The 14,095-nt window shown below is 48.2% G+C and overlaps 1 protein-coding gene across 1 annotated transcript; it reads right to left on the reverse strand.

The window, feature by feature from the left end:
- Positions 1-3,144: 3,144 nt before the first annotated feature.
- LOC146760891 (uncharacterized) lies at positions 3,145-11,577 on the reverse strand. Its single transcript, XM_085545960.1, has 5 exons — positions 11,545-11,577; positions 7,352-7,511; positions 6,120-6,200; positions 4,540-5,616; positions 3,145-3,920 (listed from the first exon to the last, which is right to left on the reverse strand). The coding sequence occupies exons 1-5, from the start codon at positions 11,575-11,577 to the stop codon at positions 3,913-3,915; spliced, it is 1,359 nt and encodes a 452-aa protein (XP_085402086.1). The 3' UTR covers positions 3,145-3,912.
- Positions 11,578-14,095: the final 2,518 nt, after the last annotated feature.

A 14,095-nucleotide genomic window follows, 5' to 3' on the forward strand; every position in this document is an offset into this window, starting at 1 on the left:
AAGGAGGGCAGCCGAGGGGCCGCGTCCCAGCATGGCCTCGGGTGGCGGCGGAGGAGCGGGAGGAGGAGCCGGCGGCGGTGGCGGCGGCGGCGGCAAGATCCGGACCCGGCGGTACCACCTGGGCACCGCGAATCCTCCGTACCACAGGAGCAGGCAGGTGAGGAGCGGCGGAGCGGGGCCGACCCTCTCTCGGTCCCCACGTGCGAGGCGGCGGGTGAGGGGCGGGAGGGCGGCCCCTTTTGTTCCCCTCGGTGCCGGCGGCGGGACTGGCAGGGAAGAGGCCTCACCGCCCGGCGGGAGGGAGCGGGGACGGGAGCGGCCCTTCCCTCATCTTCGCCCGCCCCGCGCTCCGCGTGCAGCCCGGGAATGGAGGGGGCGGGGAACAAAGGCCGGGAGGTTACAGCCCTTCCGAGCGGCCCGAGGAGCGGGAGGGGAGTATGTTGGTACCCAGTGCCTGTGGGTGTCCAGTGCCCTCTGGCTTCGTATGGTTGTGCCCGATCTGCGTCCTGTTCTTTAAAGGAGCGCTGAGTCTCGCGTGCTCCATTGACTGAGCGATGCTGTCCACGTGAGGCTGGCAGCACTTTGTGTGGAGCATCGCCGCGCTGACAGTGCTGAAAGCTCTGACTGAATCAGTGTTGAAGTTGCTGTGTATTTCCTGCACTGATAGTGCGTCTGATAAGCTTCGTGCTTGTGTTTAAAGTAATCGGCAGAGGTGGCTTCCTAGCTCTGCTGTTGTCTGATATCTAGAGGAATTTCTCAGTAGGTTTGTTTAAGCATAAACCTGTGCTGAGAGATGGATGTTTAATGGCTGTTTACAAGGGTGGATAGCGATAGGATAAAGGGGAATGGTTTTAAACTGAGATAGGGAAGGTTTAGGTTAGATATTAGGAGGAAGTTTTTCACGCAGAGGGTTTGTGCCACACTGGAACAGGTTGCCCAAGGAGGCTGTGGATGCCCCATCCCTGGAGGCATTCAAGGCCAGGCTGGATGCACACAGCAGGGGGGTTGAAACTACATGATCATTGTGGTCCTTTTCAACCCAGGCCATTCTATGATTCTGTGATTCTATGTCTGTGGGTTCTGCCCTGGTAGTGGGTGCTGCAGAGCCAATGTGTAGACTAGATCAAGAGTAGCTTGTTGGAGCGGGAAGCTGTAGTGGGTTAGTAAATGATGGACTGAGAGATGCTCTTATTATAGTGAATAGCTTTTTAACCGTATGAGTAGTGTAAACTCATATTACATAAAAGAATGAGCTCTAGGTAGGTAGCTAACTGACAACGAAGTTGAAAGTGAAATTAATGAACATATGTTCCTGTTTTCGATATAAGGTTTGCTCTCCACAGGGGATCTGTGATTTATTAGTCTCAGTGATGCATTCAGGAGGACTCGAAAGCGATCACAGAATCACAGAATCACAGAATCACAGAATTACCCGGGTTGGAAGGGACCTCAAGGATCATGTAGTTCCAACCCCCCTGCCTGGCAGGGCCACCAAACATACACATTTACTAGATCAGGTTGCCCAGGGCCCCGTCCAACCTGGTCTTGAACACCTCCAAGGACGGGGCATCCACAACCTCACTGGGCAGCCTGTTCCAGGACCTAACCACCCTTCTAGTAAAGAACTTTCCCCTAACATCCAACCTAAATCTTCCCTCCTTCAACTTAAAACCATTTCCCCTAGTCCTGCTATTATCAGCCCTTTCGAAGAGTTTACTCCCCTCCTGGGAGTAAGTTCCCTTCAGGTATTGAAAGGCTGCAATGAGGTCACCTCGCAACCTTCTCTTCTCCAGGCTGAACAAACCCAACTCCCTCAGCCTGTCCTCATAGGGGAGGTGCTCCAGCCCCCTGATCATCTTTGTGGCCCTCCTCTGGACCCTTTCCAAAATTTCCATATCTTTTTTGTACTGAGGGCTCCACACCTGGACACAGTACTCCAGATGGGGCCTCACAAGAGCAGAGTAGAGAGGGACGATCACCTCCCTATCCCTGCTGACCACCCCTCTCCTGATGGAGCCCAGGATCCCATTTGCTTTCCGGGCTGCCAGAGCGCACTGCTGGCTCATGTTAAGTTTCTCATCTATCAGGACCCCTAGGTCTTTTTCAGCCGAGCTGCTCTCAAGGACAACTCCTCCCAGCCTGTACAGGTGCCTGGGGTTCTTCCGGCCCAAGTGCAAAACCTTGCACTTTGCCGTGTTGAACCTCATTAGGTTCACCCGAGCCCAGCTTTCCAGCCTGTCAAGGTCCCTCTGAATGGCATCTGTTCCCTCCACCGTATCGACTGCACCACTCAGCTTGGTGTCGTCAGCAAACTTGCTGAGGGTGCACTCCATTCCCTCATCGATGTCATTAATAAAGATGTTAAAGAGCACCGGTCCCAAGACAGACCCTTGAGGGACGCCGCTTGTTACCGGCCTCCACCTGGACATAGAGCCATTGACCACCACCCTCTGTCTGCGGCCTTTCAACCAATTGCTTATCCATCTAGTTGTCCACCCATCAAATCCACCTCCCTCCAATTTGGAGATGAGGATGTGATGGGGGACCATGTCAAAGGCCTTGCTCAGGTCCAGGTAAATGACATCGGTCGCCTTCCCTTCATCCACCAACTCCGTCACTCCATCATAGAAGGCCACAAGATTAGTTAAGCATGACCTTCCCCTGGTGAAGCCATGCTGGCTGTCTAGGATCATGTGCTCGTTCTTTATGTGATCAAGCATGTTGTCCAGGAGGATCTGTTCCATAATCTTCCCAGGCACAGAGGTGAGACTCACCGGCCTGTAGTTACCCGGGTCGTCCCTGCTCCCCTTCTTGTAAATGGGAGTGACGTGACCCTTCCTCCAATCATCCGGGACCTCACCTGACAGCCACGACTTCTCAAATATGATGGAGAGCGGCTCAGCAACCACCTCAGCCAGCTCCTTCAGGACCCTGGGATGCACGCCATCTGGCCCCATAGACTTATACTCATTCAGTCTAAGGAGGCACTCTCGGACTTGCTCTACCCTTACAGTGGGGAGGGATTTACCTCCTTGGTCCCCACATGGAGGTATGGGGGTGCAAGACTTAGGGACGTGAAAAAGACTAGAATCCTGGCCACCAGTGAAGACCGAGGTGAAGAACTCATTCAGCACCTCAGCTTTCTCTTCATCTGTTGAAGCCATTTCTCCTTTTAAATTTACCAGAGTAGGCACGCCCATTTTGGCCTGTCTCTTCTGGCCAATGTACCTGTAGAAGGTTTTCTTGTTGTTTTTCACATCCCTCGCCAAGTTCAGTTCTGCCTGCGCCTTGGCTTTCCTGATCCCACATCTGCAAGTTCGGACGGCATCCCTGTATTCTTCCCGGGTGACACAGCCTTGTTTCCAGAGCTTGTACACCCCTTTCTTCACCCTCAGTTCTCTTAGCAGGTCCTTGCTGAGCCATGCCGGTTTTCTACCTCTCCTGCCCACTTTCTTAATCAGGGGAATGGAGACCTCTTGTGCTGCCAGGAGGGCATCCTTGAACAGTAGCCAGCTCTCCTCAACGTCCTTATCTTTGAGGGCAGCGCGCCAGGGGATCTTGGCCAGCATTCCATTGAGAAGCTTGAAGTCTGCTCTTCTAAAGTTGAGCATCCTGGTCCTGCTCTTTGCCAGGCCCACATCGCTTGAGATCACAAACTGAACCAAGGCATGATCGCTGGAGCCCAGGCAGCCTCCAACCTTGACGCCTTTGATGATCTCCTCAGCGTTGGTGAGCAGCAGGTCCAGCAACGCTTGACCTCTGGTCGGTCTGTCCAATACCTGAACCAGAAAGCTATCATCAATGGATTCTAAGAGCCTTCTGGAGCTCTTGCAGCTCGCCGTGTGGTTTTCCCAACAGATGTCAGGATGGTTGAAGTCCCCCACCAGGACAAGAGCCCGTGAGCCAGACGCCTCACGCATCTGGAGCAAGAAAGCCTCATCAGCAGCCTCCCCTTGATCAGGTGGCCTGTAGTATACCCCTAATACCAGCTGACCTTTATTAGTCCCATCTCTAATCCTAACCCACAGGCTCTCAACCTGTTCTTGACTGTTTCTCATGGGGAGCTCCTCACAGTTTATCCAATCTCTGACATAAAGGGCGACTCCCCCACCCTTCCTACCTCGCCTGTCTCTCCTAAAGAGCCTATAGCCATCGATGGTAGTATCCCAATTGTGGGAGTCATCCCACCATGTTTCTGTGATAGCAACAATGTCATAATTTTCAGAGTGCATCACAGTTTCCAGTTCCTCCTGCTTGTTACTCAGGCTCCGTGCATTAGTATAAAGGCACTTCAGCCGGGCTGTCCGTCTCACCACCTTCATAAGCGATCCAGGATCCACTAGAACAGTGGCATCCCCAGCATCCCCCTGCCCTACTCCCTCCTTTTGCACTCTGCAGTCTTTGCCCACAGAGTTTGGTACAATCCCTCGAATGCACCGTTCAACCCCAGTAGCCCTTATTTTGCCCCCTTCCCCCTTCGTTCCTAGTTTAAAGACCTATCAATGAGTCCCGCTAATTCTTCAACTAATACCCTCTTACCCCTCAGGGACAGGCTGCTTGCATCAGCAGCCATCATTCCAGGTGCAGTGTAGATTGCCCCATGGTCAAAATAGCCGAAATTCTTGTGTTTGCACCAGCTCTTAAGCCATCTGTTTAAGAGATGGGTTTTTTGGATCCACCCTGTGTCTTTTCCTGACACCACGGGCATAGAAGAAAAGATCACCTGCACCCCAGCTCCTTCAAGTATTCGCCCCATTTCCCTGAAGTCTTTCTTGATGGACCTCAGGCTTTGCTTGCCAACTTCCTCACTGCCAGCCTGAATTATTAAAAGTGGGTAGTAGTCTGAAGGATGAATCAATCTAGAAATTTTCTTTGAAATGTCCCTGACCCGTGCCCCAGGAAGGCAGCACACTTCTCTGCGGGTAGGGTCAGGCCGGCATATAGGGCCTTCTGTTCCTTGCAGAAGGGAGTCACCTACAACAATCACCCTTCTGTCCTTACGTGTAGAAGCAGTCTTGAGTCTTCGGGGTGACCGCTTCACCTGTGGCAACCTCATGGGTGCACCTGTTTCCATACTCTCACTAGTCCCCCCCTCAAGTTCCAGGGCCTCAAACCGGTTTCGCAGAGGCACCTGGGGAGCCGGGGATCGTCGTGATGGAGGATGCCCCTTCCGTCGAGCAGGTACCCGTTTCCACTCCTCCTCCCTTCTCAAGTTACTGCTGGGGGGAAGAGAGGACAGGGGGCCGGCTGCAGTGTTGCCAGCTGGCTGGTTCCCCTTTACCACCTGTTTCTGAGGTGGCAGGGGCTGACATGCTCCATTAGGAGCCTCGACTGTGTGATGAGAACTTGAGGCCGAGAGGGACTGACACCACCAGTCAATCTCCCTCTCACACTCTTTTATAGTCCTCAGCCTCTCCACTTCCTCCTTCAGGTCAACTACAAGGCTGAGCAAGTAGTTCACCTGGTCGCAGTGAACACAATCACTGCCTCCCTCACCCAGCCCTGCAAGGGCCAGGCTCTGGCACTCAGTACAGCCAGAGACCTGCACACCAGCATCTTGGGTTGGGGGCTCAGTCTGAGTTTCCTCGCTATTTTGCGCTATCAGCGCAATTTTATCTTGAAGTCATACCTGATTCTGATCATTCCCCTTCCAGCTTTTATCATTAAGTAGATTCACTTGAGTAGACCTGCTTGAGATGCTCACGGTCAAAATAGTGGCCCCAAAAACCCTTGGTCTCTTACTGTCAAGCTCTGAGGGTGACTGGGCACTCTGGGCAGCATAGCAGGCAGCTTTGAATCTCTGGGAAATCCAATTCCTTCTTTTTTCCCCACTTGTATGGGGATGATTAGGGGGATGATTAGCAGGATGCCAAGCTCATCACCATCTACTTTCTGGGTGTTGTAATTTAACTGTTGTTCTTGGGGATTTTAGTCAGGTGGGAATTCTCCGATCGTCTCCAATATATGCTGCAGTCAGTCTTTTACAAAACACAGTCACAGCTTAGGAAGGCGTTTGCAAGAGGAGGTGCTGATGCTTTTTAAAGGCTATTAGTTATAGCGTTTGTTCAAAATGTGGTAGACCCCGCTTCAGTTTCCTTTTTTTGCCTGGAGCAATCAACCCACATCTTCCACTTTGCAGGCAGATATCCCAGCCGTCAAGCTGCGTGTTAGCTTCAGCTCTCCTGGTTGAAGCTGTGCTGCTATCCAGAAAAAGAAAGCGTGATTCACTGAGCCAGAAAGAGGATATATAAGAATGGAGGTGTGCAGGCTCTGGTCCACAGTTTCAGAACTTGTTACTCATTTTACATTAGATGTTCCTGCAGCGAGCATCCAAAGCCTAGTATTTCCTGCCCATATGCTTGATGATTAATCTTTCGAACAATGCTTCATTATGCTTTTATTTGTTTGTTTTAAAGTCTAGTGCCTTTGTAAAATCAGCCGTAATAGGAAAGGTGAGCAGATGCAGTCTGGAGAAGAACGCTGGTGACTTGCAATTCATGTGCTGTCCTGGGGGATGGAGATACGGATGCTGATTGTCCCAGAAGTGAAGGAACTTAAACCATGGTGCTTTCCCTCCTGCCTTACAACAAAGGGCACCGTCAGTGGCTTTGTTATCAAACAAATGAGAAGTAGCAGCCTTACTAAGTAAAGGGGATACAGACTCTTCCACTGTGAAGGATTCCTGGTTGGCAGTCCTCAGAGCCAAAAGGGCCCTTCTGTATTTCTAGGTGAGGCATTCTGCAGGTAACATTTAGGAGTTCCTCTCAGCGACTGGGTTTTCCTAATGGCTGAATGACGACAGCTCCATGCTGTTTGTGTTGACTTTTGGTAACGCCATACTTGGCAAACGACCTGTTCAGTCAGCTGCCTCGTGCTGAAACATCCATCCTCATTCAGCACTACCTGAAGAGTGTGGACACTTGGCCTAAAGTCATGTATTTGCTCTGAGGGCTCAGTATGGTACAGCAAGAGACCTGTTGTTCCTGGCATGTGGGTTTCATCTCCTGGATGTGGCTGGAAGTGCTTTAAATGCTGGGTTGTCCTGGTCATTTAAGTAGGATGATGACTGCAATTACTAGGGTGGGTGTGTTAATGGGATATCTGTTGACATTATTAACTTATTAAATATCTATATGATATCTCTGTGTTCTTATTGTTAGTTTTAGGTTTAGCTTTGCTGTTTTGTGTAGATGTACTGATTAGCGTGGAAGAAACCAGCAGGAGTTGCTACATATTTGTGATCAGTCTGATTCTGACGTCCTTGGGATGATACCAGAAAGATGAGAGGTGCATTTTCTGTGTGTCCTGATTGTAAAGCAGCTCTGCTTGGATGGATGAAGTTTAGTGTCACATGCGATGTCACGTAAGGACAGAGTAGTTATGGGATTGGGAACTTCCACTGTCTGCAGCAATGCCTGAATCATTGCATTATCACTAGATTCTATAATGAACATGGGCCAGTTATAAACTCGCACTTGATTTATGTCTGGGATTTCCGTGGTGTGCAGTGCCTGCAAGCAGTGGGCAGGAGTTTTATAAACTGCTGGGTTTATTTGGGGATGAGATCTTGAAATCATGCAGAAAGTTCCTAGAATATCCTGTTGAGTAATGTAAGTTAGTTCTTGTAAATCTTAGGAGGGAAAACCTTAATCTATAAAAATACTTAATCTATTAAGAATGTCCATGGAGAGCTAAGCAAGTATGGCTATCGGTTTCATTCTTACCAATAGGATTATACCGCAAAGTGTGCTGAAGTGGTTGTGTTTACACTTGTATGTCTCTCTGCTGGTTTTGATTTAGTAGCAGGTGAGCACATCGGGCTCAATGTTTGTGAACTTCCAGAACTAATTGAATCATCATCCTTAAATGATGTTTCGTCTCTGTTCCAACAATATCAAATTGTATTAGCAAAACAGGTGTTTAAATCTAATACTTGGCTTTGGAGCGGCGTTGTATCCTGGTTGGGAAGACCTTAGCTGAGATGCTGACAGTTTTCCCTCACTGAAGCTGGCAGTGCTGTCAGTGGTACGACAAGCAGTAGAATCTGATTGCTGTCCCATTTTATGAATATTTTGATTTCTGTCTTGCAAAGTGTTTTCATGACAGCCTTGGGGGCTAAGTGTTGGAGGAGAGCAATCTTAGTGAGCGGTGTCTTCAGACAGAAGATTTTAAAGTAGATGAAAGAATGGTCCCTTAGCTGGGACACTGATACGGCCTTCATTTGCCAGCGGCTCATCATTTCCTCCGTGTTGTTTATTCCTCCAGTCGGTAATTAGCATTGCTTCTTGCTTCCCTGCTGTGTGGGAACTGAGCTGCTGATTCAGAAGACTGAGGGTAGAGCACCACATTTCTTCTGCTTACCTGAAGAAGTTTGAGCGGAGCTATTTTGGATCAGCACGACTGCTACGGCAGCACTGTGTAACAAATTTAACATAAGCAGGATGGATGGCTGGCTCAGTCAGCATGGCTCACCCGGAGATCAGCAAGGACCTCAGCATGGTCTTCTCTATTATTTGTGTAGACAGATTGGTGAAATACATGCTCATCAAGTAGACTGCCAGGTGGTTGGGCCAGACTAGCTGACCATTGGCCTTAAAGGGTTGTGATCTGTGCTGCTGAGGGACACTGACAGCCAATTGTTAAGAATCTCCTGGGGGTTGATATTTGGACTAATTCTGTTTTAGGTCTTTAGGAAGCAACAGGGACAAGAGAAGGGCATGCACCCCCAGCTGGCTCCTGGGTGACAGCAAACTTAAGGGGGCAGTGTCCGAATGCTGAAGGGCAAGGCTGCAGTGTTTCTTGACAGTAGTGGGCTGACAGGAACCTTGTTTTGTTGGGGTATAACAACCCCATGCAGTGGTACAGGTTGGGGAAAGTGTGGCTGTAAAGCTGTCCAGCAGAAAAAGAACTGGAGGTGTTAGTCAACGGGCAGATGAACATGAGCCATCAGTGTGGCCAAGGACACCAATGACATCCTGGTCTGCATAAGCTTCGTACTCACGTCTATGCATCACCACTTCAGGCTGTTACTCCCTCACCTCTGTTAGTGAAAGGGACTGGAAGATTACAGAGCCCTTTAAAGCCAAGGCAGATGGGTCATCTGAAAATGGGGCCAAGGCGAGCAGGAACTAGCTTGTTTGACTGCCTGAAGCGTAAGTCATTTTGCAACTTGCTGATGCAGTGTTTGTCATAGTGGTATTCTAGATTATTTTACAAAAAACACTCATTAATTAAAAGATCCTCTCAACTATAACGTTTGCTTTTCTTTGTTGTTATTGGAGGGAATACAGATATATTCCCCTTCTTTTGACAAGAGAAGACCTGAAGTCATTTTTCTGCTGTCTAGGAAGTGGCACAGCACTAAAGCTATTGTGGTGGGGCGGTAGCACTGACGTTTTCAGGGCGGCAGTTCCTTTTGAGATTCTGTAACTCATCTTCTAATTGCACTTGGCATTTAATTATAGTGTCTCTGTGCGTGCTTGGCATGGTTGTGATTGCCATCTAGTGCATGGGGATAAGACTAGGGGTAATGGGTTGAAACTACAGCATAGGAAGTTCTGCACGAATGTGCGCAAGAACTTCTTTACGGTGAGGGTGACGGAGCACTGGAACAGGCTGCCCAGGGAGGTGGTGGAGTCTCCTTCTCTGGAGATACTCAAGACCCGACTGGACGCCTACCTGTGCAACGTGGTGTAGGGAGCCTGCTTTGGCAGGGGGGTTGGACTCGATGATCTCTAGAGGTCCCTTCCAACCCCTACAATTCTGTGATTCTGTGATCTTTTTTAAAGTAAGCATAGGCTCATGATAATCTCTACTTTTGTTGCAGAAAAAAATGTGTGTGTTAACATTTATACCTCTGGAACTAGGCTTAAAGCTACAGTTTTAACACACATGCTTGCTTTGCAAATACCTGTGCCAGCAGAAAATTTTCTTTCTCCTTGGTAAGGTTGTTTATTATTGTCTCCATAACGCTGCTGTTGGAAGGAGTTGTGCAAGTGTGTCCTGAAAAAATAGCTGACTTTGCTTTGAAGCTGTAGCTCTGCTTTGAGACAAACTCTTTTCTGTGTGAACTGGGTCTCGTGGCTCCTTCCCCTCTTAGTGCTCTACCTCTGCTTGTCTCTGAGGTATCAACCAAAGATTAAAACTCTTCATCTGCACCAGGCATGTGGTCATTCTAATATCACAGCTGCTGTAATATCAGCCTTAAGTATTCACTATGATAGTATGCAAAGCTGCAGAATACATACAGATTTGTAGAACTGTATGCTGTTATCTACAGCCACTGAGTAAATCTCTGTGCAGTGACAATCTTTTTTGTTTGGTAGTGGTAAGATAATGGTATTTAGAGATCCACTTACATTTGAGAGATGCTCTTGATTCTGTCAGATGAACTGTGGAGAAGGCACGTGGCCAGAAATATGTTGCCCAGGGCCCCGTCCAACCTGGTCTTGAACACCTCCAAGGACGGGGCATCCATGGTGTCACTAGGATTTAAGCTATAGTTACATGCTGGTTTACATACAGGAGCACACCATACACTGGCTTTTTGCACTCGGATGGAAGTGATGATGATGGGCTGTCGTCTTCCTGCTGGAAATCTGCAGGCAGTGCCAGAATGCAGAACAGCACCAGTGTCCCTGGGTGTTCATTCTAGAGCTGGACTAAGAAAGGCTCGTTTATCACTATAAGAAGGAAGTACTGGCATCTGAAAGCATAAACCCTTCTTCGTGGTCTTTGGAAGTAAAGTTGTACTAGTCCAGTTGCCTTAAATAGTTGTTTTTTTCCACTGTCGTATAATTGATGACATTCCTGTAACATATTGTTCTTATTAAGTCATAAGTTTTATTGTCTGTTTTCTAAATGAAATATCAAACTCTGCTGTCCTACATCCAGATTGAAACCACGCCCTAAAGGAAAAGAGCACGGCGAGTTCGGAGCCATTCTGCATCTGTGCTGCTGCAGGAGACAACCATGTCACATTTCCATTTCTGTCCTTGCTTTTGCATTATCACCACTGTAACTAAATAGTGAGCTGTTGCAAGCTGAAGGTGAAATTCTGGCTGAGTTGGTTTGAAGCAGGCCTGGTACGGCTGTCCATGGTTGTGTATCTGTGGATATTTGCTCAAAGGAAGGTCTTGCTGCTTCTTTATCTTGTCCTGCTGCCCGATATTTCTCTTTCTCCTGAGCCATTTTCGTTGCACTGCACCAGCTGAACTCATTAGTCCAGCAGAGAAACATGCGCTTTTTGCCAGATTAACAAATTCAGCTAGTAAGGAGAGCAGCCTGCTGCGCCAGAGCTGGCACTGGGTAATGTGGGGGATGGAAGGAGCCTGAGTTCTGTTGGCTATTGGCTTTTATTTCTTTATATCAACCATTTCAGAAAATGGTGTTTCAAAGTAGTAAATTAGGCCACCTGCTTGCTTACTCTTGGGTGCCTACAGCACATCATTTGTTTGGAGTCGCATCCCAAGGCAGCGAGCCTCTGAGCTGCAGCTGTAGTTACTGTTGCTGTGGTGGTGCATGTATGTGTTGGTGGAGACATACCCAGCAGTGCTGCAGGTGCTTGGGGGGTACCATGTTCGAGGAGCTGTTGTAAATACCTGTTCATAAGCTATTGGATCTCTTCTCCACGTTCTGTGTTTTGTTCTGCTTTCCTGCCGCTGCTGTTTTCAGATGAGCTTAGCGTGTGAGTGCATTTAACATCAGCAGACAACTGCTGGAACTGAGAGCAGCTTTCAAACTGCTGAAATCAGTGAGTTAATTCTGAATCTGCTGAAGGACCAAAACGTATTCACTGACCAGATTGCTGCTACTCACGGTTTGGATTCTCCCTGTCACCGTATCACGTTTCAGAGCCTCCCAGACCAGTAGCAATGAGGAACTACAGAGCTGCCCTTCCTCTGAGCACAGGGCTGGCACCAGAAGAGTTTTTGTGCGGCAACACATTGGGCGTATGTCTAGTGAGTTCAGGTGACAAGGGAGGGCCTGGTAAGTAACTGTGGTGTGAAGAGGTGAGGGGTGAGCATTTCACAAGTCTTGTTATAAAATGAAGCACGTCTGTTTCTTGGGTTGTTTCCTTTTTTCTGCTTTGCATGCATTGCCCAGTATATTCCAGGAATTGTAAGATTCATTATGTATTTTTTTTGTAATGAAATCAGCTTGGAAGTTGTAAGTGAAATAAACACAGGTAGCGTTTTACTTGTATTTGATTTACTTCACCATATGCATTGGTCACCACGTGGATTGATGGGCTCAGGCCAGTTGTATGAGGTTCATTGAGACCAATTTTGCTCACAACAGCCCCATGCAGTGCTACAGGCTTGGGGCAGTATGGCTGGCAAGCTGTAAGGAAGAAAATGATCTGGAAGTGCTAGTCAACAGCTGGCTGAACGTGAGCCAGCAGTGTCTCCAGGTGGCCAAGAAGGCAAATGGCATCCCAGCTTGTATCAGAACTAGCGTTGCCAGCAGGAGTAGGGGAGTGATCGTCTCTCTGATGAGGCCGCACCTCAAATACTGTGTTTGGCTTTGGGCCCCTCACTACAAGAGAGATGTTGAGGCCCTGGAGCACATCCGGAGAAGGGCAACAAAGCTGTGAAGGATTTGGAGCACAGGTCTTATGGGGAATGTCTGTGGGAACTGGGGTATTGTTCTGTCTGGAGAAGGCTACTCAGGAGAGACCTCATTTCTCTCTACAGTGACCTGAGTGGACGTTGTAGCCAGGTGGGAGTTGGGCTCTTCTCCCAGGTAACTAGTGATAGAATGAGAGGTAATGGTCTTAAGTTGCACCTGGGGAAGTTCAGGTTGGATATTAAGAAAAATTTCTCCTCTAAAATAGTGATGAGGCATTGGAACAGGCTGCCCATGAAGGTGGTGGAGTCATTATCCCTGGAGGTGATGGAAACAAATGGAAAGAGATCGAGGGGAGAAACAGTGAAAGAATAGACGAAACAAAGGTGAAAGAGATTTTCCACCACATTCTTGGATCCAGTGTTGTCTTGAGTTGGAGCCTTGCTCTGTGGGTGGAGACTCAGCCAACAACTAAATGTGTGTGTTCACCATCAAGTATTCCAGTCGTTTAGAGGATGCCGTTGAGGTGGCAGGTCCCTCACATCTGTTCAGCAAGGGAGTTCTAGAAGATAACAGAGTTTTTGACAACGGCCTCTGGTGGTTGTGCACCCTCTCCTCAGTAAGATGCCATGAAGGGAAGCGGGTAAACCTGCTCATTGCCCTGCCTCTGCAGGACCAGTTCTTCTCTTTCTTGAACTCAAGTTGTTGAGTCAGTTTCTACTGACTACATGAAGCAGTGCCTTTTGTGAAGGAACGCAGCCCTGGGTGCTGTTTGTGTCCTGAGCATTTGCTCTTTTTTGCAAATATTATCCCGTCTGATTTGTCCCAATGCTCTTTCATTGGTAGCCCTGGTAAAAAGTGAAGTGTGTCAGGGAAAAGGGTGTAAATAAGGGGCTGGGGGATTAGAAGGAGCCGCTCTGCTGACACCTTGCATTGGACTGCTTGTGAACTCTGGCATCATCTGCATTTGTGGTTTCTGCAGGGAAGCTGAGGCTTAGCATATAAGAGAATAGCATCATTCTGAGCATTTCGTAGTCGTGTGCATTTTAAGGTAGTAATTGTGATGGATGTGTTCATTCCATGGTATCCTGTGTGGTTCAAACTGTCCACGGGTATTTATTCTGTCCTTGTGCAAATAAACAATAGAATTACAGATCATTAGGAAAAATGTCTAATTGTGAATTAGGATGACTTTCTTCCTGCGAAAAGGCTTTTTGTTTTCTACTTTTTCCTCTTCTCTTACCTCCCTCTCAGCTCTGGATTCAAGGATGTATCGGTGTTTATAATTCTTGTATCTCGGTTTTTGCACTGTCTTCTGTGGAATACTTCAATGATACAGGGTTTTATTTTGGTTATTTGGGTTTTTTGTTGTTGTTGTTATGTGTGTGCATGGTTGTTATCTCAGAATTTTGTTAGACTGTAGCTAGCTTCAGCACGTTCAAAGCATATTATCAATTTTCTACACCCAAATAACAAGTTCAGCTGGGGAATTCTATTTCCCAAACCCAGAAAAGTGGTAGAGCAGGCC

The sequence above is a fragment of the Coturnix japonica genome, chromosome 4 (assembly GCF_054131305.1).
Source record: "Coturnix japonica strain WE chromosome 4, WE-NBRP24, whole genome shotgun sequence".
Lineage (NCBI taxonomy): Eukaryota > Metazoa > Chordata > Aves > Galliformes > Phasianidae > Coturnix > Coturnix japonica.

Excerpts from the sequence above, each read along its gene's own strand:
- LOC146760891 (XM_085545960.1), bottom strand. The coding sequence starts at position 11,577 with ATGGTACCCCCCAAGCACCTGCAGCACTGCTGG. Across the intron at positions 7,512-11,544 it reads AGCACCTGCAGCACTGCTGG|GCACTGCACACCACGGAAAT; the intron begins GTATGTCTCCAC and ends CACTGCTTGCAG. Across the intron at positions 6,201-7,351 it reads GTCCTTACGTGACATCGCAT|CAGCACAGCTTCAACCAGGA; the intron begins GTGACACTAAAC and ends TTTTCTGGATAG.